This window comes from Aspergillus heteromorphus, assembly GCF_003184545.1.
Source record: "Aspergillus heteromorphus CBS 117.55 chromosome Unknown BO70scaffold_8, whole genome shotgun sequence".
Classification (NCBI taxonomy): Eukaryota; Fungi; Ascomycota; class Eurotiomycetes; order Eurotiales; family Aspergillaceae; genus Aspergillus; species Aspergillus heteromorphus.
This window is the reverse complement of record NW_020290413.1, coordinates 1,066,772-1,090,011: the sequence shown is the minus strand read 5'-3', so window position 1 is coordinate 1,090,011 and position 23,240 is coordinate 1,066,772. Positions and strand designations below refer to the sequence as shown.

Genomic DNA, 23,240 nt, shown 5'->3' with positions numbered 1-23,240 from the left:
AAGCTACTGCGAGCACTGCGACTGACGGACAGAGGGCCTCTCGTACCAAGGTACCTTTCTTGGGTTGGGTTGCAATCATCCGGCTTACTTTGCCCCTCAGCAACTGGGTTGCGCGGCTGAAGTTGACATGGGAAGTTCGGAGGGTAATGAAGCTGCATCGGCCACTGGCTCGCAAGGATGGAAGCCCTGGGCACTAGCGACCCTGCAGCATCGATAGTCGGAAACTAGGGGCTTGTCGTGGATTACGTGTATCGATATCAGTTGAGGGTCTGACTGGCCAAGCTTACCCCGTGGGGGAGGATCCGGAATAATCTTTAAGTCGGTGGAGTACCAATGCTTGTTTCTGAAAGGCCTAGGTAGAATATAGTAGGGAGCTACCTAGATACATAAGAGTACTACGTAGATACGTGGTAGTATCTATCTACTGCTTCGAGGTGAACCACTCCGTAAGACAGTTTCCTGCAAGAGCCTCCGAGCTGGTATACTATAGTACCCACAAATAGGGTGCCTCAGGAGCAAGCACAAGACAAACCTGTCAAACTGGAGGAGCTCGAAGCAGCCCCGGCGCTGAGTCATCCATGTGACTAACTATCACGTGGGGCGTAGCGGTGGGGCGAGGTCGCCCAAAGGGGAAATCGGGCTGACGGCGAACATTGGAAGTTTCGAGAGTCCAACGACACCCTCTGCAATGCGCCATCTCTCACGGACACGGGCCTAGTGTTAGTGACATGAGAGCAGCGTGTGATGTGTGATGAAGGCTTGATCCCGATCGAACCATTCGGCGTCTGGCATTCCCCACTGGCATAGCTGCAAAGCCCCTGGTCCCCCCAGTCCCCACTCGACCTCTCCCCAAGTCCCCAACCCCAGGGCCTGACCGGTGCTATTTGTTTGCCGGTCCCGGTCGAACAATGAGATGATGGGGGAGGAGGGGAGCCAGAAACCTAGACCAACCGCCGAAACAGACCTCAAGTTCCAAAATGTGAATATTGTTGGTCCCTCGGGCCCTCCGCATGCTCGTCCAGATTCCAATGATCATGCGGGGGACCGCCCAGGTTCCTCTCGAGGCCGGTCTTCTAGACCGGCCCAGCAGGCAGCCGGGTCCAGGAACTTCGAGTTTGTCCTAGTCACCGATAACGAGTCCCGGCGCCAGGTTCGCCGGCATGCCATGCGTCAGTACATGCATCAACGCCGTTTGGACAGCATCGCTCGACTTGGGACAGCTCGTGTACCTGTCGGTGGTTGGACTACCCGCTCTCCTTCCGACTCTCATGCAACCGAGTCCTCTTCTCGAGTGGAGGAGGTCCAGGATGGGTCTCCAACCAAATCAGAAAGAGGCTCGCCGAGTAGTGAGGAGGAACGATCAACTCCAGAAAAGCCCAAAAGTTCTTCACGGTTGCTCATTCCTAAATTGCACAAAATCAAGCACGAAGATGCATCTTCGCTTGTGGTCGACACACATAAACCCAAGATCTCTGATCCTCAGGCCACTCCTGGAGAGGGCGCAGTTCGAGATCCTTTTAGCTGTTATCCAATCCCTGTTAGCAATGTCGATCATGAATTGATCCAACACTGTAAGTTGTATTCTGCCGCAACTATCGCCTGAGGGCTGAGGCGTCATGTGCGCTTCAGATCCCTTGCAAATATTCCTTACCCCTGGTAACTAGGGCTTACGTGAATATGTGGACTATAGTTGTGGTAACGTACCCGTCTATGATGTACAAATTTGCCTATTCAATCGCAAACAACCCTCTGATGGAGATATTTCGACAATTCGCTCTGCACGACGTTCTTCCATTTCAGGCTATGCTTGCCATTGCCTCGAAACACCGCGCGGGTGTAGAAGGGAAGACCGACTCTGTGCAGAGTCTAACACATAAAATGCGGGCGCTGAGATTGATGAACGAGCGCATTAAAGAAGACTCGACTGGGCAGCACGATGGAACTATTTACGCTGTAGCCACAATGGCTGTCATAGAGGTACCACATCCATTGTGTCCTGCTGTATATGGACTCGGCTGACCTCCCGAAGAAATGGTCAAAGGATGCGTCGGTTGAGCGGATGCACTTCACAGGGTTGGCATCGATGATCAGAAACCGCGGAGGCATGCAAGGCATGCGACTTTCCAGCCCTTTCCTGGAGAAAGTTTTATATTGGTAATTCACTGTCTGTAAGCATAAAAGACATTTGCTGACAGTTCTCAGGGTGGACTTCAGTTGTGCTTCGAAAGCGATCGTCGGCACCTCACTACCCTGGACTGGCACGGTACCGGACGTGCCTCCTGCGAGGGACTTCCTAGACCCAAATCTACATCTGGCTACATGTCATACCCCGACCACGATGGAAGATTCTGAAGTCTACTGCGAACGTTTCCGCGCCTGTGAAGACTTTTTACGGTTCTTCCGTCAGCTCCATGAGTTGGAACGCCTTGCCTTAGAGTCCTCTTGCACTCTAGCCGACGACTCTTCTCAGCGCGTCAAACATTTCAGCTCCGGCACACAGCTATACACAATCCTCACTATGCTTCCCGATTATGACCATGGAATCCGAGATGTTCGGTTTATCGATGAATATACATGCATGGCCTGTCTCTTTTTCATCGCAGTTTCACTCTACGACTGTTACATGAATTCTTCCAATCTTGATGAATACCTCGAGTGGCTGAACCTTGAAATCAGAAACATCAACCCATACACAAACCCAAGTATTACATCTGTCCTCTGGCTCTTCCTCAACAATGGCGGTTACCCCATGAACGATGCAGGCGATACTGGTGCCAGATGTTGGATTGTCTCCCGTATGGTCCGAGTTGCTAAGCTCCTTGAATGGAAACGCCATGGTACCACCTGGGACAGACTCCGTCAAGTGCTTATCGACTTCATCATAACGCAACAAGAATGCGCCCTCGGATCCGACTATGTGGACCCCGAGGCGCTCGCAGCCCGACAACAAAAACGCCTTCACGGCGCCGATTACTTCTGGAATGAGGTCCAGATGCGTGAGGACATTATGACTTTTCCCTTGTCTTCTGGTACAACCCAGAGTAAAGGAGATATGAATATACATGTTTTCACGTAAACTTTCCTTTCCGCTCTCCATATACGTCTCTGTACGTTAAGCTTAATTTGTGTTGACTTGAAATTGGGCGACTTATAATGAGCTATGATGAATGACGATGGTGTTTAGGTATATAACTCGGGGTATACAGGCAGGTGGGCAAGTTATGCTTGATCAAGGTCTTATTCGAAATTTTATTCAGGCATGGAGTACGTGGGTACTAGTATAACAACCGCAAATGGGGGGAACGGAGACAAGTTGATCTGGTCGAACTTATCTTGAATATCATTCGTTAATGTGTTTTCATCAGAACCACCCCGAAATAATCAACCAGGGAGCTTGATCGATGGTTGGAGGATGAAAAGATCAATTGAAGTTCAGTTCATAAGCATCTATTTCTCGCTGAGACTATCATACAAATATTCATCGACCAGTGGGTATTGTATTACGCCCCTAAACCACAAGAACAGCAGCCATAATGCGAGATCAATCGACCGATCCTAAGTAGGCAGGTATCAACATGGATTGACCAGCAATATCCTCTAAGGTAGTATAAGTGAAAACAGAAGCAATGAGAACAGCATCAAAAGTATGGAGGTTAGGTTGTCGTGTGCTCCGCATCAACACGTTTAAAAAAGAAAAGAGAGAGGGGCAAAAAATATGAAAAAAAAAAAATAAAAGATAAGAATAGACCGCAAACAAAAGCAAACCACAACCAACTAAGTGCAATGGTATCAAACGTAAAGGTAAGATGAGAACCTGCGGATAACTGGAAGAAGATATAAGATGAACTTTTCCCGGTTTGAAATTTATTCTCCTTTCTTTTTTTTTTGCTGGCAAAGTGATTGATATTTATTGATATCAGCATCTCAGCATGTCCATATCCATATCCGTGATATCATTAGAAAAGAGAAGCGCAAAGTCAATGAGAATGGTGCTTAGGAGGGCTTGTCGCATCCGATCCTGCCCAGCAAGGCCTTGTGGTCGCTCTGGTCGCCAAGACGAACTCGTCCGCGACCCCGAGGCCGCACATTTGATGCATTGGCGCGGCGCCATTCCGCGCTGGTGCCATCAGGCACCCCGGGAGTACCGTTAGGGCCATCCTTCTCCGCCGAATCCTCTTCTGCCTCATCTTCGTCATCACTGCGAGGCTCCTCGGCGTTGCCAGTACGGATCACTCCTACTGCCACACGGATAACCATGGTGAACCAGATGAGAGACAGTAATTGAAGGGCCAAAAGGCTGGACAGGAAAATCCACTTGACGGTGCGGTTCATGCAGATGGGTCCTTCGATGTTCTTGAACGGGGAGAGAAGGTACCTCCACGAGTCGGGATATCCGTTGGTGGAAGTCATTTCCGCAGTGGTGCCCGAATAGCACCCGTACGCCATCTTGGCAGGAACGTCCTTGTAGATGGACCAGCACAGTTGCGGGTAGTAGATATGACGCGTTACCAGCCACGCAACCATGAATACAACGAAGGCGATGTTGCAGCTTGTCTCGAATTTCAGGTATTTGAGGATTTTGGCCGTCTGTTTATCGCATTGATATTAGCTCTCATTTCCTCCAATGGACGACCGGGTTTCCGTTTTCACATACCGGGAGCAAGAGGTCCACAACATCCATCAGTGCTAGGACCACGTTTGAAACGTTGTAGAAACCATAGACATAGGCCGATCCGAAGAGGGCGATAGTGATGATGTGGTGAGTCAGCATTTGATAGTGATCCTTCCTGCGCTCCTCAATGTTGATGACCAGGACCTGCTGCACCCAGAACGCCAACTGTACCAAAAGGTACCACTTCAGCAGCCCCGAAACGTTGCGTGCGGGCCATTGATCCCATATAGCGCTAAACTCGCGCCAATAGTACGAGTTTGACCAAAGGTACTGTTTCCCATGGTCAGCATGTGTAGCACACAATCGCGGCAGAATGTAGACGGTGCGGGGCACGAACAAGTCCAAGTGAGCAGAAGAACCCATAGTACAGGGTGAGCCAGCCCTGCTCGGCCAAGCGGACAGAAGCCTTCCTTTTTAACCCATAGCGTTGCGCTGCGGGCTGGAGAATCCACTCCATGACAATTGCCCGGATGGCCATGAAAGCAATGGCGGAGCTCACGACGAAGTAGATATCATCCCATCCTTGCACATAGTCCCCGGTGGCGGGTTGGTAGTAGGAAAGCTGGAAGAATGGGGCGGTGTAAGGATTCAGGGAAGGGTAGAGATGGTGGACAGCCAGTAACATGGACAGGATGGTCAGCGAAATTCCTATGCGGACACCTCTGGTTAGCGGCAACATTCAACAGCAGCAATTGCATCCATCTTCCCCCTCCGCTCCCCCCGCGCATGTACTGATGCACGAAGGGACGGATTGGATCTCCAAGCAGAGACTGATTGGGTTGGTTCATACCGATCTGGTTGGCCAGCATCCATTCCTGGAATGTGGTTTCTTTGGTGGACGGGCGGTGATGGTGGTGGTGGTGGTGATGGTGGCCGGTGGCGGTGGAAACGCAGGCATTGAGCTCCGCGACGGACGGCGAGGCCGGCGACGAAGCGTCTCTGGCCATGGCGAGAGTGAAGGGGGCGAGGTGAGAGTGTCAGGATCACAAGCCTACCCTAGCAGCAGTAGCGACGGTTCGGGCAGGGAAAGGTGTGACCAATGGCGGGGACAGGGGGGGAATCCGAGGGAAAGGGAAAATAAAAAGGGCCAGAAGGGCGACCGTCAAGCTGGCCGGAGGGAAGAGAGAGGGAGGGAGCGAGAGAGAGAGTGAGCGAGCGAGAGACGGCGTACGTAGCGAGAGCGGGCGAAAGTGGTTCCCGCCCACTGCCTGCCCGTTTTTAGCAGCAACAACAAGCAGCTTAATTGTTGAGGGCTGGAACAGAAAGGGCACCGCCCGCGGTTCCACGGCGGGTACCTGGGATTGATTGATTAATGGGACAGGACGATTCCTTGTTGGGTTCGGCCAAAGCTAGCTTCGTCGTCCTTGGGTGCTCCTCTGCGGCTTAAGATTAATTTATCGAGGGAAGATCGAAACCCAGCTGAGAGAATGTCTCCCGGACCGGTCTTGCGCGGAAGGGATTGATTATTCTCGATCTATCTCAACCAAACAACAAACAACACCACCCGCCCTGCACGGCTTGAGTACGGGACACAGCGGCAGCAGCAGCAGCAGCAGCAGCAGCAGCAGCAGCAGCAGCAGCAAAAATAACAACGACAGCACAAGAACGCCCCAATTAACAACAGGAGCTCCTTGATTCCCGAGATACACAAGGAGGAGTGGCGGAATTGGAAGAGGAGAGAGGAGAGGGCGGATAAAAGGGTCGCGATCTAAAAAAAATATATATAAATTACCAATGAGGGGAAGGAAACGTATGAACGGAGTAAAGTCCTCTTCCTCCCCCTAAGATCGATTGTACTAAGTATCACGTCGGTTTCAAGGCCGCCCGGCCCACCCCGTCTGTTACGTACGCGGTGGTTCTGGCTGCCAGCTGGGGGGAGGATCATCTGGGGACATCCACACTAAGTCCACCGCTGATGGCCCCCCGACAATCACCCAGCTCCCACTGGCTGCTGCCCGGGGGGACGCGCTTCACCGCCCATGCGCCTGGGCCAACAACCAGAGTCCCCTCCCACCCACCCCTACTGTGTACATTACCTTGGCGGGAATGTATCCCACCTGTCAATACTCCGTACCGTCCTCCGTACGGGCGGTACTCCGTACCCTCCCTCCCTCAAGCTCTCTCCCTTCTTTCCTCAGTCCAATCGCCGTCCGCCTTGCTTTCACCTGCTCGGTTCAAAGGCTGTCCCCGTCCCCAGTTGTAACCACCATCTACTATCTACCAAATCTACTCCGTACCTTAAGGTACTATTATGTTTGTACTACTACCCGGGCGGCCGTGGTCAATATTATTCACATTTCACCGAGGGATCTGTTAATCCCGAACTAGGTCGTCTGATCATCGGGCTCCAGTCTCAATCAAGGGATTGATTGAAGAAGAACCTTGACTTAGCAAAAAGTGCGGAGAAGCGGCGGCATATCAACCGGCCCTATAAGCGAATACTAACCGCCACCACAGAGGCGTGTCTCTTTCTCTTCTAGTATTCATCCACTAGTTTCTTTATTGCCCTGTGACATTTGCTGATTCGGTCTATGTACAGAGTTCAGACATCATTTTGCAGTCCCTGGAGTGGAACGGTTGTGCTGCATGTGGGCCCGGACAAGATGACCAGCAGCCAACGCGCCGCAGAGCGACAGCTCTCCCGCCAGAGTGGCCGCTGCGACAATGCGAGCGAGCTGGCGGGCATTGGCACCCGGGTCTGTGGGGTGCGGTCCCCGAACCCCAAGCGCGTTCAACATGGCCCCTTGAGGCTCGAGAATGGTGCCGCCTCCCAGCGTGCCGACTTCAATGGAGGGCATGGATACGGATATCTGGAGAGATCCGTGGACACTGTCCGTGGATGATTAGAATTGCCTGCCGGGGAATTGAAGAGGGATCCTTACTTTTTCATGATAGTGATGCAGTTGGCACTTTCCACCACCTGCGCTGGATCCTGCCCTGTCGCAATAAAGATGGCCGCCACCATGTTGGCGGCATGTGCGTTAAACCCCCCCACCGATCCTGCCATGGCCGACCCGATCATGTTTTTGGCGACATTGAGCTCGACCATGGTGTCGACATCGGTCTTTAGTACACTCTTAACAACATCACCCGGGATGATAGCTTCGGCCACAACGCTCTTCCCTCGTCCTTCAATCCAGTTAATGGCCGCTGGCTTCTTGTCGGCGCAGTAATTGGCGCTTAGCGATATGATATTCATGTCCTCGAATCCGGCGGTCATCATAACATCCAGCGCGCGCTCCACGCCTTTGGAAATCATGTTCATGCCCATCGCATCGCCCGTACTGGTTTTGAAGCGGATGTAGAGGTTGGTGCCCGCGATAGCAGTGGTCATCGACTGCAGGCGACCAAAACGCGTCGTTGAGTTGAATGCCTTTTTCATTGTGTTCTGGCCTTGCTCTGAGTCAAGCCAGATCTTCGCCGCGCCTGCCCGCTGTAGTGTCGGAAAGATAACACAGGGGCCCCGGGTCATTCCATCAGCAGTCAACATTGTCACAGCTCCCCCACCAGCGTTGATGGCCTTGCTTCCTCTACTGGCACTAGCAACGAGGACCCCTTCGGTGGTAGCCATGGGAATGAAGTAGCTTTTTCCGTCAATGACAATGGGGCCCGCGAAGCCAACTGGGATTGGCATGTATCCCACAACGTTCTCGCAGCATGCGCCGAAGACCCGGGACCAATCGTAGTGTTCATATGGCAGCTTCGATCGTTCAAGGTCTTGCGTGATATCTGCCGTGGCCTTGGTCCGAGAAATAAGGGAGCGGCGAACCTTCACTGCACGGGTAAAATCCTTCAGATTTTTCTCTAGGGCATATCCAGGAATCCTTCCACGCAACGTGAGTTCGACGACCTCTTCATCACTAAGCTCATGTGCACGCTTCTCTGCTAGCATCTGTTCTATCTCTTCTTGGGTGCGCTTGGGCTTGCTTGATATTTCATTTGATGTATCAGTGAGCGGAGCCAAGGCGACGGGGAGTTGCTGGCTCTTTATTTCTGGTAGCACAGCCACTTCAGGGCCATTCTTCTTGGAGAGTCCCTGATCCTCGGACTTAACAGAGTGACCAGGATTGCTCAGAGGCTTGACGCCTCGACGAGCTGCGCTAAAAAGATGGCTATTGAGGGCAACACTTAGCACCAGGGCTGCGATAACCCACTTGCAGAAGACAGGATCATCTAAGCTCCTGAGCAAGCCACCGACCATCCGGCCACCGACACCATATCCTCCAAATTTAAGGAGCATGGCACCCCCAGCAGCTTCCGTCCGGGGGGAGCCATAGTGGACAGAGGGAAACTCCAATTCGTACTTGATGGGGGTCAGGACCGTGACCACTGTCTGCTGACTGTTTGATTTGGCCGTGTTAAGGATCAAATCTAGTCCGTTGGAAGCCACCTTGAAAGGATCAACCGGGGGAGACGTAACCATACCGCCCAGACCGCGAGCCCAGTCCGAAATGTCTGTGAGCGAGTGTGCGTTGCGGAAGGGAACCATGAACATGCTTGCAGTGTTCACCAGGAAGAAACCGCCAACCATAAGGACCTTGAACCTAGGAACTTGCGTCATCTTGCCGAAAATGGTTGTTCCTGGTTGAATTTTGCTGTGGCTCCTAGCTACGTTTTCGGCGACCTGGGAGCTGATGCCATCGTCTTCTAGTGCCTGGCGTACCTCCATCTGGCCCTTCATTCGGTTGACCTCAAGTTTGATGCAAAGGATCGCCGTGTAAAACGAAAAGAGCAGAATGCCATCAAAGAACAAGGTCCATGCAGCCAAAAAGCAAAACTGCTCTAGACCTCCTTGAACCCCAGACAGAGCCCCCAGAGTCAGGATGGAAATCTCGATGATGTATTCTTTGGCAATCTCAGATCCCTTCTCGCTAATGACAAACTCGATGGCGGATGGGATCATGCTTGAGGATTCCTCAGATTTCTCGTGAGACTGGCTGCGACGATCCATGGCATGCGACAAAACAGCCCTGGTCAAGCCGACATATCTCTCAAAGCCGACGATAACGACCAAAAATGGCAAGCCTTCAGAGAGGAGAATCATATTGACGGGAATGCCCATCTCAACGGTGACGAATAGGCCGAGAACAAAAGCGAATGTGGTTGAGAACAGCACACTCGTGGCCAGCCAGAATTTAGACCCCATGCGGTACATGGAGAGGAACAACGAGGCGAACGTCATGTGCATGAAAATGTACCCAAGCAGAACAATGGCGATATCGGCTGTCTGGGCGTTCTTGAGAAGGTCCACGAACTCGGCCCAACTGTCCCGGGCCCATTCTGCCAGGCTGCTCTGCGTCTGTGCTCGTGCAGCCTTCATTATCCACATTCTCTGTTCTTCGTCCTCTGCGTCTTGACCGGGGCCATCATTCGGGATCTCCTGAGCCATCGCGAGGAAGTCGGAAGTCTGGCTAAAAGGGAGGGAGAAAGCAAAAACATGATCCCTGGTGTACGCGCTCAATGATTTGGACGTCGATGGCAACGGCGTGATGGACAAATTGCTCGGTAAGTGAAGCAAGGAGGTCATTGGCAAGTCTTGGAAGGTGGCATCGGTTGGCATGGTCTCCGGGAATACCAATGTCACAAGCGCAGCATGGTCGACATCGGCCGGAACTGAAACATCAGAATCATCTGCCTGCCACCTCCAGTCAGAGTCCGGGCCAGCATAGAGTCTTCTATTTCCCAGGTTGAGCGACGACCAATCCGCTTTTCTCACCGTCTTGCCTCGATCAAACATACTGTCTTCCAGCAAGGCGGTGTATACGGAGCTCACGAGCAAGGCGATAACGGCTATTGTGTGTATCGGGTGGGAAGACGCAAGCCGTGAGAGGGAAAGTAGGCCCGGTGTGATATTCCTTTTGAGCCATGGCGGCGTTGTATGGGGGGGGACAGGCTGGTCCCTGCGAGAACGCGAGGGAAGTGGTGAGGCAGCCATCCTCGGAGGGCAGTACTAATAAACTAGGATCAAGACAAGAGATCGTGATTGAGTATATCTATCTCTTGACAGGCCGGCAAGAAGGAGAGAAAAGACGGACAGAAAGACGGGCTCGATCAATTGTTCTCTTAGGAGGGAGGGGCGAAATAATAAGCTGAGCTGGAATGTCAAACAGAGAAATGATTTCGGGGAAACGCGACACTCTGTTGGGCGGATCAATTGGCGGCTCGTTAGTATTGTCTAAAATCTTACGTGGGAGACAACGGTAAGAAGGAGCGGAATTCTAGTAGTCTGCTTCAAGTGACATAGAATATATATGCATCTGCGGACCGCAACTTGTACCCCGTATCCAGTCTCTGTCCCGCGAATCTGTCGGTATTATGCGTCGTGGTAGACTCCAGCTAACGAGTCAAAGTGGCTGTGCAGCGGTTAAAAGTGTTGCCTAGAGGCTAGATATCGTGCCGTGCACCGGCCTCTGTCTCTAGCTATCCAGAGTTGGAATAGGGCTAGGTAGCCGTCCGTAGTAACTGTTGCTGACTCGATCGATGTTTGCGATCTCGGACTCTGCGGGCCTATCACTTTGTAATAGTGTGATATAATCATGTACACCGCTGCAGTAGACCTTCCAGACTCGCTGAATTGGTGTGATAGGCAAGTGATCAGGATGCGTCGAATGATTGCATCGATTAGTTCTGTTTTGAGGTCTGACCTTTTACAGTAAAAGTACATACCAGCTACGGCCTACGCGTGTCAATCCCCAACACCCCGTTTCAGTAAACCCCCCCCCCACCCCCAAAAAAAGAACAAAAGAGAAAGAACACCAATAAATGTGCAGGTGAATGAGTAAGGTTCTTATACAAGGGAGCTAGTATACAAACTGTACAAACTCTATATCAGCGAAGGGAAGAAAGAGAGCAACCTATTTATTGGTTACCCTCCAAGCCGGCAGTAATACCGTTGACATACTCGGCCGCATCCACACCCAATTTGGCCAGATCCATGCCGCCCTGGCCGGCCATGGCACGGGACATGGCGCGAATGACTTCCTCTTCTTCCCAGATGGAGGTAGGCGGGGCCATCCCATTTCCATTCCCATCACCCGCCACGCCTCCATTACCCCCCTTGAACGCAGGGTTATCAATATTCATCGCCACCACAGTGCGCCAGTACGCATCGTCACGGTCCTTGAGGACCTTATCCCTGACCACGGCATTACGCGCCACGCTCACCGCATGCAGCTTGGAGGTGGTCCCGGCAAGCGCCGACAGCGAATTCGAGACGAGCTGATCGACCTGCTCGGCCCTCGACGGCGGGGAGAAGAAATACCGACGCGTAGCGGAGAGGTAGACGAGAAGCGCACAGAGGCCATCAAAGACAGCGAACGCCAGGGGCCGCAGCATTCCAATTTGGTAATACGAGCTCGGCGGCACAGCGACGCCAGCGCGGACAGCCGCGGATGCGAACTTGAGAGGCTCATAGGTCAGCATGACGTAGGCGTCAACGAGGGCGAAGCCGATGGCAGCCATGGTGAAGACGGAGCGCCATTTACTGGCGTCGAGGCCGGCGAAGGCGGCGGAGGTGACGAGGCCGATGACAGCCAGGTGCAGGAGATGGGGGACGAGGACGTGGAAGGGGATGTAGTAGAACGCATAACTGCTGGGACTATCGAGGGAGCAGAAGAGGCAATTTGTGATTGCGTCGGGGCCGAAGCGCAGGTAGAGGGAGCGGGCGGCGGCGGCGGAGAAGTGGGATTTCAGGAGGGTGTCTGCGGGAGTGAGGGTCTCGTTTGGGCGCAGGCGGGCGAGACGGGCGAAGATGGTGTCGGTGGAGGTGCTGAGGCGTGAATGCGTGAGGGTGAAGATGCTTTGGTGTGGCGCGTGCGGGTTGAAGGGGAGGCTGAGGCACAGGCATAGGGTGATGGTGAAGAAGAAGACGTTCAGGGCGCGCGTGGCATCTTGGGGGAGAGGGCGCGGTGCTGGCCGCGTGGCGAGGGATACTCGGAAGGTGCGGTAGTAGTTGATTGCCCGCGGGATGATGATGGGCGCAAAGAAGATGAAGAGGGATTTGAGGCTATAGCGGGTGAGAGCGGGGAGGTTAGTGGTGGTGGGTGGGTTGTCTGGCTGGGGGAGGAGGTAGCTGCAGCGTACGTGGAGAATAAAGATCCGAGGTCAGCCATCTTTCCGGCAGGTCAACGTTGGGATGGCGCTATTGCATTGCCTGACAACAGCTAGGTTGTGGTGGTGGTGTAGTGGTGTTGATCAGTCCAAGAAATCCAAGTTGGCCTCAAGGACAGCGGCTTTGTATCTTATCGCCGGCGGGCGCTAAGGGGTGGTTACGCTACGGACGGAGTACGGAGACTCTACTATATACTCAGGAACAACAACAGGTATGTATAGATAGTAGGCAACAAGCATTCTGTTATATTCTGCAACGAAGAGGGAAAATTGTGTACAGGAATAAAATCCAATAACTAGGCAGGAGAACTTCCAAACCCCATCATTCTGAATGTCTGATGCTCGCTAATTTTCATTCTGCTAACGCTTGGCCTTCCGGGCCATGTCACACCTGCGCTGCGTGCATTGCCGGGTGATGAGAAATATCGGGAATCGTCACCCCTGCCGAGTCTCTTGAGTACTTCGACGACGCTGCATCGTTGAGGTTGATCGGGTCTACAGGCGAAGAGATCTTCAGGGGGAATCGGGTATTCTGTCGCATAGACATCTGCCTCCTCAGAGTGCCCTGTGGGCTATACGTGGGCAGAGTCTCTTCCTTCTTCACGCTGAGCTGGAATGTGCGTTGACTGCTACTTCGAGTCATCACTTTCTGAGGCGCGACAGCTCCATAGACCCGCACATGTCGTGCACTGACACCAAGATCACTATCGGCAAAAACAAAGCTCTATGTGAAATCCCTCTATTAGCACCGAGACAAACAAATGCAGAATCGAACTCACTGCAGCAACATTGACCACGCTCATGATCATGGCTAGAATGCCAGCCGAGAGCACGATTCTCCAGAATGCCAGCCCAAGAGCGTCCTGGCTAGTGGCCTTCGTGTTCAGGTCTCCCAAGACACCGACACCCAGCATCAGCATGGGGACCGCCAAGGTGATGAACCCAGAGTCCTGCCCCAGTAACGGCCAGTTCTTGTCAAAATACCCACGGTAAACCGGGAGCTCGGAAACGATGAGAAATACTATTGCCACCGAGGGTTAGGCACTGTGTATCAGGGAAGGGGTCGTGAAAGTTACTCACTGCTAACTCCCACAGCTACGACGTGAGAGACGGCCTCGAAAAAGAAAAAGCTGGTCAACAGCGAGATCTTGATGAGCATGACGACGCTGGCAGCAATGAGGTCCAGAAAGACAATGATGTTGATGACTCGGATCGCATTAAGAATTACGAATCCTGGCCCGGCCAAGGATTCTTTCAGGGCGGCCATCATGATATGTTTGGGAGTGGGATGTGAGGCTGCAGCTCCAGGGCGCCGGTACTTTATGTCAGTCTAGTATGCAAATTATGTAAATGTCCCCTCGTAGGTACGAGCCCCTGCAAAGATATGCTTTTGTACTCTGGAGTAGGAACAACGAGGTTGAAAGAAAGGACGAGGTGTGTGCTGTCCAGCAGCAAGACGTTTTCCGATATGGCTTGAATGAGCAAAGGAAAGAAAGAGCCACGAGGTCAACTCGAGAATTAAAGAAAGAACGGAGAGCTGGAGACCCAAGAAGAGGATCGAGAAGGGCCAGCAGGTGTTATCTGCTCTCAGTCAATCAGTCGGTCAGTCCCGCTGGCCTCAATGGACTGCCCAACAAAGACAAGAATAGACACAATAGGCGGGACGCTGGGGGTGAAACACTCTTGGATCTCTATTCGACAGACGAGAGCCATTCATCCCCAGTCCTGAAGGACCCTTCCTACCCGTTCGGGACGCTTTTGTCTCTTGAATGGCTCGATGAATGACCTTGTTGCCTAGGGTCTCCCGATGGACCCCTTCCCCAGCGCCTACACGAGGCTGTTGATGCTGCCAGAGAGACTGGTGGCGCTGAGATTTGTTACAGACCGGCGCTTATCTCCATGATGCCTGACGGCAATAGCAGATATCTTCACCCTCCCCGAAATAGATGGATGCCAATTGACGGTCGAGGCTGGCAGCAATGGGATGAAGCGGCAGGTATAAGGCGTACTAAGGCGTAGAATCGCCATTGTCTCCTTCCCTTTGTGTCCTCCCCACTGCCAGTGAATGGATGGATGCCCCAGGAAGCCAAGCGCCCACGGCGATTTCTTCTTTCCTTTGCCAATGTTTCGATCTTTCTTCCTTGTCCGCTTCGCCGTCCATCCACCGCCGTGTTCTGACCGTTCTGACCGTTCTTCCCAATCCCACACAACTTTCTTATACGATGTGTAACGGGCTTTCGAGCAAGCTGACCTAATGATAATATTTCTAGGCATCACCTCTGATACACTGGTCCAAGTGGTATCCTCATTGGCGCGTTGCTCTCCTCCTTTCGGGCGGCTACAGCCCGCCTCGAGCAATGATCGGCCTTCCCAACATGCATGCGAGGCGCTAAGCACCACAGAACTACAGGGATTCTGGCCACTGTATACAATCGCCCAATCATGCCGGCAATACAACCGCCCCTCCAAGGTAGCACACGTTAGCACACGTTAGCACAAGTTGGACTGGGATCGGAGATAATGCGGCGCAGTAGCGTGCATGGCGTTTGTAATGAGGGGTTGCCCGTCGCTGGGAGATATTTCTTTCATATGGAAGACTGGCTGCGGCTGCCTGTTTCAGCACTTTCCTGGGTTATGGATTCTGTGGCAGGCAGCTTCATCATATCTACTGCTCTCACAGATACTATACCTGAACAGTCATAACTCTGCCATTCCTAGTATTGTTGCTGGGCTGGTCATTACTCCTCCCTATTGACGTCCGGTACCGGAGGGAATGACTCGGCAATGGTAAGAGCCCTGGTGGGCATGTTCCTGGTGCAAGAAGGTGAAATCTAACTGTCTTCAATGCGAGTATTATTTGCGTATCCTTTCGCCTGGAATGGATCCCAATGTTGAGTCAGCTGCTACCTCCACCCTATTAGGAAGCCCTGCTTGCTAATATCGAATAGCATCGTTGCTGTCCACGGACTGAACCCAAAAAGCAAACGCAATCATGCTGAGAAGACTTGGGAATCCAACTGCATGCTCTAGATTAGATATTTCCTCCCCAAACAATTGCCACGAGCGAGAATCTTTCTCTTCAGTTACAACTCCAAAGTTGCAATCCAGTCGTCTGCAGCTGGAGTGAGAGAACAGGCACACGTTCTTCTGGATAGGCTAAGGTTAGAGAGAGATGTAATAAACAACTGATCTACTCTTTTTGGCAGACGGAACTTACATTCTATGTAGAGCTGCAAATCTTGACCTTTGCTGTTCATTGCCCATAGCCTTGGGGGAGTTGTCGTAAAAGAGGTATAGCTTCCAGTATCGGAGCCAATATCAAGCTTTCCCTGATGACATATGGCCGCAGGCACTTGTACAAGCCAAGCTCAGCGCGATATATGGCGCAACATGTACCTCAACATTCGGAACAGCTTACTTTGGGACCTCCCATCGAGGAACTCACATGGCACGTGTTGGCGGTGTGGCTGCAAAATTATAGAGACATCAAACAACACACCGTTGAAGGCTCTGTCGAAAGGTAATCTGTATGGCCGGGGGCTCTCATCCAATTTCGATAAGCTCCTCGAAAACTATGAGTATTTGAGCTTCTATGAGACCTTACCGTTCAAAAGCATCGGCATAGTAAGCCCTTACTTTATCAGCCAGAATCTGGCTCTGCAGGACACTCACTACTTGCAATAGATAGTTGAAAAGGAATCTGTCATCCTTGGCTTGCCAGACTCGCGTGAGAAAACGATCGCACTGAATGCCGACCACGAAGAAATGTGCAAGTTTTCTTGCGATGAAGATGATAACTATCAATATGTCTCTTCTCTGATTGTTGAGTTCGCGATCTCAGCGACGGAAAAGCGCACGGCGCTGGATTGTTTCAATGAGTCAGACTCTACCCTAATAGCCGATGAGGTCGACCCATCGTTCTGTAAGTGTTGCAAGCTGAATATACATACAGGACATCTACTGACAATGAACCGATCGAACAGTCATGATGCCTTATACTCGGAATGCCGGATTTGTTAGCCGCGGGCATACTTTCCATCAAGTAATAGAACGTCTCATGCCCCTGGGAAAATTTCACTCCCGAGTGGCATTATATGGTCTTGGGGGTGTTGGGTAACTATTTTCTCGTGTGTTCAGGGAGGCCATGGACTAACAACAACAGAAAATCTCAAATAGCCATTGAGCTAGCACATCGGATCCACGTGGAAGACCCCCGACGTACCGATATTCTGGATTCATGCTAACACGGTCGATCGATTCAAAAAAGGCTACACCGATATTTTAGATGAATGCAATATACAGGACCTGAGCGATAAGGATCACAACAATATGTCGCTTGTCAAAAGGTGGCTGGAGAAGTAGTCTAAACGCTGGCTGCTAATCATTGACAACGCTGAAGAAGCTTCGCTCTTCACCTCAGGGAGCCACCACAATCAGAAGGCTTCAAAGCCAGCTGTTCCGCTCGTGGAAGAGTCGCGTATCCTAAAATACCTTCCGGAGAGCCCGAATGGTTCAATTCTGATTACCACTCGTAACCGAGCTGCCGGTGTCAGATTTACCAGGAGCGTTGCTCAGAACATAGTTGAAGTGGGAACTATGAGCAAAAAAACAATCAAAATGCCTGCTCGAGTCTGTTTTGGGCGGAGATTGCTATACCAGATCAAATATGAATGATCTTGCTAGGCTGCTTGATTACCTACCATTGGCGATCGTGCAAGCTGCTTCTTTCATGCAGGAGAATGTACTTACCGTGAGTGAGTACATCAAGCTGCATAAGGATAGCGATAAAACAGCAATGAACTTATTGTGCGAGCCCTTCGAGACCCTAGGAAGAGACAGCGAAACCCCCAATGCCCTTGCTACTACTCTAATTATTACTTTAGGTCATATCAAAAGCCATGAGCCAAAAGTCATTGATGCTCTCTGTCTTGTTGCTTTCCTTGACCAATATGACATCCCGGAGAGTCTGTTGAAACAGAGATTCGACAAAGTGCTTGGTTTGACAAGGGCTCTGGGCGTCTTGAAAGCGTTCTCTCTTATTACGGCAAACGGGGATGGGCAAAAGTTCTCAATTCACCGTCTAGTACAACTAACTGTGCGCAAGTGGTTGCTCATGGAGCGTAACTTCCACGATAAAGCCGTCGAAGCTATGGATATTCTTGCTGAACATTTTCCAAATGCGGAATACGAAAACTGGGCTATTTGTGTTGCCTACCTACCCCATGCGTTGTCAGTTCTTAGCTTCATGCCAGAGCTACATGGGAAGCTATTGAGAAGGAGGTTGTACCTTCAAGAAGGAATAGCGTATTATCTATGGTCGCAGAACCGTACGAATGAGGCAGAGAAGCTGGACCTCCTTATCGTGGAGGAGAATAAGAAGGAATTTGGCATGGATCACCCGGAAACTTTGGAAAGTATTGCTGGCCTCTCTTCGACATATTCAGGGCAGGACCGACTAACAGAGGCCGAGGAGCTGGACTTTTTCGTCATGATGACAAGGAAACGGCTGCTAGGGAGTAGTGATCTCCTGACCCTGACCAGCATGCTTAACTTGGCAGGCATCTACAGAAAGCAGTGTCGATATAAAGAGGCAGAAGCCCTGGTATCAGAAGCTTTGGAGCAGTCAAAGTCCGTCTACGACGAAGAGCATGAAATTTCTATAGATGCCATCGGACACCTCGGGGCAATTTACTCTCACCTAGGTCGGTGGAAAGAGGCCGAAGAGTTTACTCTCAAGGATTGGAATTGGCACAAACAGAACTATGGTCCTGATCATCTGTGGAGTTTGAACCTTGCCAATAGACTTGCAACGATCTACCACAACCAGAACAAGCTGCAAGGCGGGAAAGAATTGGCCATCCAAACGGTGTGTGAAGAACAACTGGGCCCAGAGAATCAAACCACTCGAGATTGCAAACAAGGTTTGATCGATATTTATATTGGTCTCGAGGATTGGAAAGGTGCGGAGGGGTTGAGCTTAGAGGTCTTGGAAGAGGACTTGAAAATGCACGGTCCTACACACTGTGAGACATTCGACGCAAAACAGCAGCTCTCCTGTATATCATACTGGGTAATGGGCGATATCGATAAGGCTGCAGAACTAAACAACACAACCATCGCCGACTGCCTTCACACGTTCGGCCCAGAACATGCCTACACCTTGAAGTTCACTGCTCTATTTTAGAGACACCAGGGAAGGCATGCGCAGGCAATAAAGATGATTGCACAAGCCGTGAACAGGCACGAAATGTGGCTGGGCCCTTTTCACGACGAGATCTTGGGGTTGTTCCATACATTACGAGTCTGGAGCGAACCCGAGCGAGAGGCCGTCGACATACTCATGGAAGCTGAGCGCCTCAGTAGCTAGTGGTTATGTTTCACAACTCCTCGATGCAGTGCTTTTAGCCAAGTGGTTAGGGGTGAAATGCCGGAGGCAACTGGAGAGGGATTTATGCCGTGGCGGGGGCCGGCGGCTCGGGCCTGCAGACGCCCAAAAAAAAAAAGACAGGGGGAAAACCTTCCAGCCTGCTGGCAAGGAGGCAAAAAACAACCACCTTTTATAAGCCCACCCCATCATCAAGTCGCCTTCAAAGAGGACCACGCCAGAAAACCGAAATCCGAAACCACTTTTCCAACGCACCTGATCGAGTTACAATGGCCCGGGGTAACCAGAGAGACCAGGCCCGTGAACGGAGACAGAAAGAAGACGCGAAGAAGGTGAGTGAGAATTCTTCTCTTATTGTGCCATATTCCCACGTTTCCTTCCAGCTACTAACCGGACTCGCCTGGCCTAGAAAAAGCCAACCACTCTTTCTGCGGGTGGTTTACAGGCAAAAAAAGAGCACGACGCTGAAAAGATGCGAGAGAAACAAAGACTGGGTATGTCCCTTGACATAGTGTTTGCGCTGTTCTCGTCTGTTTTATTTCAGCTCCTTACTGACTTCTTTCTCCTTTCTTAGCCGCAGAACGCCAAGCAGCTGGGGCTCCGACAAAGAAATAAATATGCCCCGTCTATATATCACGAAGAGGAAGACCATACACTTCCGCGAGATGCTTGTCTATACGTCGGATGATTTATCGCATCGGGGCCTCGTTCACCATACCCCGTATATCTATATACGTTCATTTTGGAAACCGACTCGGTTCTGTTAGACGACGGATGGTTCTTGCTTTGGTCATATTTACAGAGTAGCACTGCGGCGTCACTTAACTACAACCGTGAGGCCTTCGGCCTTTTCGGGTGGGTTGAGCGTTGTTGCAACGTGTGATGAGAGCATGGTATTTAGCAAGGCGTTTATTTGACTCGACAAAGTTCGAGTTTTGCATATAAAGATGGCGCATGGGGCTTGCACCAGATTATAACCCTACCATAGATGGGTGTACAAAGTATAAACAAATCATGACAACATACCCCCGGACATGCGTCTCATCCTTTCTACGACTCGCAGGTCTCATTACCGGCTGTGGCATCGGGCGCCCAAGTAGACCTTGCCCTACCCAACCAGCTCTTCCACCCAGTCTCCGCCCCGGTGTCTGACAAGGCCGGGGCTACCAACATATCCCACGAAGGCCTCGATCGCTGGTTTCTGACCAACTCTCCGGCTCCGACAAGTTTAGTGGCCAAATCCACAACCGTCCAGAGGCTCTCACCTTCCCAGCCAACATCCAGCGCGAATCGCACCACTCGGTCAATGCTGTTGGTGCAGACATCTTCTTCATGAACACTCTCAAGTAGATAGAGAGTAAGTGACCAACCCGAAATATCGCTCGGATGAGCTAGACACCAATCCAGTACGGAATCCAGGATCGACCTTGCTAGGAACGTTGACACTCTGCTCAGGTCTGTGGTGGCTCTGGTGTCTCCACCAACACCAGAGAGGTGCTCACGGAGCTGCCTTATGTATGTAAAAGCGTAGTAGTTTCTGGGATGCCGCTCTCCCGAACGAAAGACAATATGTAACTCGTTCTTCAACACCTCCAGGGTTGACTCCAGCTCCACGTTGCTTTCTTCCTCCTCACCCGTATTCTGAGCCAGCCTTCGCCTTCGAACACGGAGCAAGCGGGTCAGCACCCATAGCCGATGACCCCATAGTGTCGGCGACTTAGTATGGCGATGCAGCGGAGAGCAAAGATAGGTCGTCATCAGGGAGAGTTCCGCCTCCAACTCCCGAGTGAGTGTCTCGGAGCGGACATGGTCGGCATCGGTCGAATCGTGCCGCTGGATCAAAGCGGCCAGCCGCCTTTTGCGCCAGTTACATGCTGTCAGGTGTTCGCAGTCGAAGAGGAGGATTATCTCGGTGGGAGTGAGGAGGGTGTCCCTTGGTTTCTCGATTTCGGATCCGCTCTGCGGGGTCTTGGGCTTGTGGTCGTAGCTGCCGTCATCGTGTAGATTGGAAGGCCCGTTTAAAGCTCTGAAAAACAACTGTCTGGCTGTCACAAAAGCCTTGACCAGGTGTTTCTTTGTGATTCCGATCGAATGTTCATCGTGTAAGAAGGGGCCGAGACCGGGAGGAAGGATTTCGATCTCTAGGACACTGTTGTCCTTGCGCCTGGCCGAGAAAACCCGGGCGAGGTCATGATATGCGGAGTCATTATCTGGGGAAGTGGACATTGGGAATCAACCGGGTCGAGTCCAGGGAGGTGTTGAGGGCCGGCGACACAGCTGCGCCGCGGCCGACGGGCGGAAAACAACGTGACAAACGTCATCTTTCCTGCAGCCTCACCGGCCTCTTTCTTCTCCTTCGTGTCCCGTACAGCATATTTCCACCTCCGTGAGTTGTCAATTGATAACTATTGTCCGAGACTGCACATACCACTTCCGCGCCTGTCGGTCGGGTTTCGTGGTCTTTTCCCCCACCTGCTGGGCCCTGCTTCCTCTCCGTTGCAATTCGATCTGCTCCTCTCTCTCTTCCCCCTCCACCACACCGTTCTCCCTCGCGCCCGCCATGTTGTCTCTCCTCTGGACCGTCTTCTTCATCCATGTTGCGATCTACCTGGTGAATACCATCGGGGCGAGCACCATCGATAACTTGGTACGTTTCGCCCCCAGCAGCTGTTTGCTGCTTACGCAGGGACCTCCGCCTCCCAACAGCTACATGAGATATTCGGCCACGTCACAGTTGAAGGAAACTAACAGCATCGTCTAGCTATGGATCCTCTACCTCAAGGCCCCGACCCCGACGTCGAAGAAAGCCCGCGAACAAAACCGACTGAAGCGCGAGGCCCTCGCGCTGAAGCGGGACATGAACAACACCAGCTCCCAGGACCAGTTTGCGAAATGGGCGAAACTCCGCCGACGCCATGATAAAACCATGGAGGAGTATGAGGCTATCAGTACGTACAGGCTCTGCTTTTACATACTTTGAGCCATTCGACGTCTTTACAACCATCTCCCAGAATGAAGAGGAAGGCTAACGGTGCGGTCGGTGTGATATAGACAAACAGCTCAGTTCCCAGAAAACCTCCTTCGACTGGAGCGTCAAAACCGCCCGCTGGCTCAGCACAACCGGTCTCAAGCTCTTCCTTCAGTTCTGGTACTCGAAAACACCCGTCTTCATGCTGCCGGAGGGCTGGGTTCCTTACTACGTGGCGTGGATTCTGTCGTTCCCCCGCGCTCCGCTCGGGTCGGTGAGCATCCAGGTCTGGAGCAACGTGTGCGCGACGACGATTACGACCATCGCGGAGGTGGTGACGGCCGTCTTTGTGCGCAAGGCAGCTGCAGAGCCTGTTTCTGTTCCTGCTGGTGCTGGGGCTAAGAAGACACAATGAATAACGCTTGTTATGTATGTTGTATGGCATGCTACGTGGAGTTGGATGTACTGTAAAAATAGAGGACTTGGCAATTTTTTTAAGCTTCATTATATTTTTTTCAAGCTATCTAATGTGCGAGATTGGAACAAAAAGCAGATATTTCAATGTGTTCATCAGATATGAAGTTTAAATCGTTTATCGTCAATAACCCCAATGGGGTCTCTGTGCTTGACTCTATGATTGGTATATCATCACACGAACACAATCACCCGAAGGCAAAAAGAAAAAAAAGAAAGGGTAGAAGGTAGAGAGTCCGACTCCTTTGACAGAGCATCTGTGACACAAAATCACCGCTTTCCATAAGCTACAGACTCGGATGTGGGAAAAAAAAGACGAATGAACTCCTCGCCTCAAGAATGAGCCCCATTGAGTTACCCGCTCAGACCCAATAAAGGGTATCAAAGCCAGGCAATCGCATGACTATCCAAACACGACGAAAGGCAACCCAGATAAAGCCCCTCTCCAGCACCAGACCATGCCGCCATTGAATCCACCACCCGGAGAGAAGACCCCGGATAGCGTCGGGCACAGCACCGGCACCGTGAGGGAACAGGGCAATAAGCCGCTATCGAATTGCTTCTATGGCGGCGCGTTTCCGCATTGCCTGACTGGGTCCACGAGGGACGTTTAGACAGTCAGGGTGTCCGGG

The 23,240-nt window shown here is 51.8% G+C and overlaps 8 protein-coding genes across 8 annotated transcripts; 4 read left to right on the top strand and 4 right to left on the bottom strand.

Annotated features, from left to right (window-relative positions):
* The first annotated feature begins 697 nt into the window (after positions 1-697).
* On the top strand, positions 698-3,411 carry BO70DRAFT_312837 (uncharacterized protein). The gene is made up of 4 exons (XM_025540224.1): positions 698-1,571; positions 1,691-1,977; positions 2,030-2,154; positions 2,203-3,411. The coding sequence occupies exons 1-4, from the start codon at positions 914-916 to the stop codon at positions 3,074-3,076; spliced, it is 1,944 nt and encodes a 647-aa protein (XP_025400845.1). The 5' UTR covers positions 698-913; the 3' UTR covers positions 3,077-3,411.
* A 582-nt stretch (positions 3,412-3,993) lies between these two features.
* On the bottom strand, positions 3,994-5,619 carry BO70DRAFT_395394 (putative longevity-assurance protein (LAC1); the record flags this gene model as incomplete). The annotated part of the gene is made up of 4 exons (XM_025546530.1): positions 3,994-4,587; positions 4,655-4,942; positions 5,010-5,320; positions 5,463-5,619. The coding sequence occupies 4 exons, from the start codon at positions 5,617-5,619 to the stop codon at positions 3,994-3,996; spliced, it is 1,350 nt and encodes a 449-aa protein (XP_025400844.1).
* Positions 5,620-6,996: 1,377 nt separating this feature from the next.
* Positions 6,997-10,859, bottom strand: BO70DRAFT_334526 (hydroxymethylglutaryl-coenzyme A reductase). The gene is made up of 2 exons (XM_025541019.1): positions 7,555-10,859; positions 6,997-7,501 (listed from the first exon to the last, which is right to left on the bottom strand). Exons 1-2 carry the CDS (start codon positions 10,605-10,607, stop codon positions 7,222-7,224), a joined length of 3,333 nt encoding a protein of 1,110 aa, XP_025400843.1. The 5' UTR covers positions 10,608-10,859; the 3' UTR covers positions 6,997-7,221.
* A 671-nt stretch (positions 10,860-11,530) lies between these two features.
* BO70DRAFT_378902 (uncharacterized protein) lies at positions 11,531-14,331 on the bottom strand (the record flags this gene model as incomplete). Its single annotated transcript, XM_025545300.1, has 4 exons — positions 13,862-14,331; positions 13,561-13,802; positions 13,173-13,505; positions 11,531-12,727 (listed from the first exon to the last, which is right to left on the bottom strand). Exons 1-4 carry the CDS (start codon positions 14,049-14,051, stop codon positions 11,531-11,533), a joined length of 1,962 nt encoding a protein of 653 aa, XP_025400842.1. The 5' UTR covers positions 14,052-14,331.
* A 2,438-nt stretch (positions 14,332-16,769) lies between these two features.
* BO70DRAFT_386529 (uncharacterized protein) lies at positions 16,770-19,221 on the top strand (the record flags this gene model as incomplete). The annotated part of the gene is made up of 10 exons (XM_025545829.1): positions 16,770-16,823; positions 16,970-17,139; positions 17,206-17,368; positions 17,412-17,535; positions 17,575-17,711; positions 17,745-17,778; positions 17,809-17,985; positions 18,016-18,195; positions 18,226-18,300; positions 18,340-19,221. 10 exons carry the CDS (start codon positions 16,770-16,772, stop codon positions 18,963-18,965), a joined length of 1,740 nt encoding a protein of 579 aa, XP_025400841.1. The 3' UTR covers positions 18,966-19,221.
* Positions 19,222-19,406: 185 nt separating this feature from the next.
* BO70DRAFT_361119 (4F5 domain protein) lies at positions 19,407-20,192 on the top strand. Its single transcript, XM_025542971.1, has 3 exons — positions 19,407-19,498; positions 19,576-19,660; positions 19,741-20,192. The coding sequence occupies exons 1-3, from the start codon at positions 19,436-19,438 to the stop codon at positions 19,779-19,781; spliced, it is 189 nt and encodes a 62-aa protein (XP_025400840.1). The 5' UTR covers positions 19,407-19,435; the 3' UTR covers positions 19,782-20,192.
* BO70DRAFT_312821 (uncharacterized protein) lies at positions 20,066-21,422 on the bottom strand. Its single transcript, XM_025540223.1, has one exon. It carries the CDS (start codon positions 21,390-21,392, stop codon positions 20,217-20,219), a length of 1,176 nt encoding a protein of 391 aa, XP_025400839.1. The 5' UTR covers positions 21,393-21,422; the 3' UTR covers positions 20,066-20,216.
* Positions 21,423-21,501: 79 nt separating this feature from the next.
* BO70DRAFT_428323 (guided entry of tail-anchored proteins factor 1) lies at positions 21,502-22,549 on the top strand (the record flags this gene model as incomplete). The annotated part of the gene is made up of 3 exons (XM_025547962.1): positions 21,502-21,813; positions 21,928-22,114; positions 22,218-22,549. The coding sequence occupies exons 1-3, from the start codon at positions 21,727-21,729 to the stop codon at positions 22,547-22,549; spliced, it is 606 nt and encodes a 201-aa protein (XP_025400838.1). The 5' UTR covers positions 21,502-21,726.
* Between the last annotated feature and the right edge of the window lie 691 nt (positions 22,550-23,240).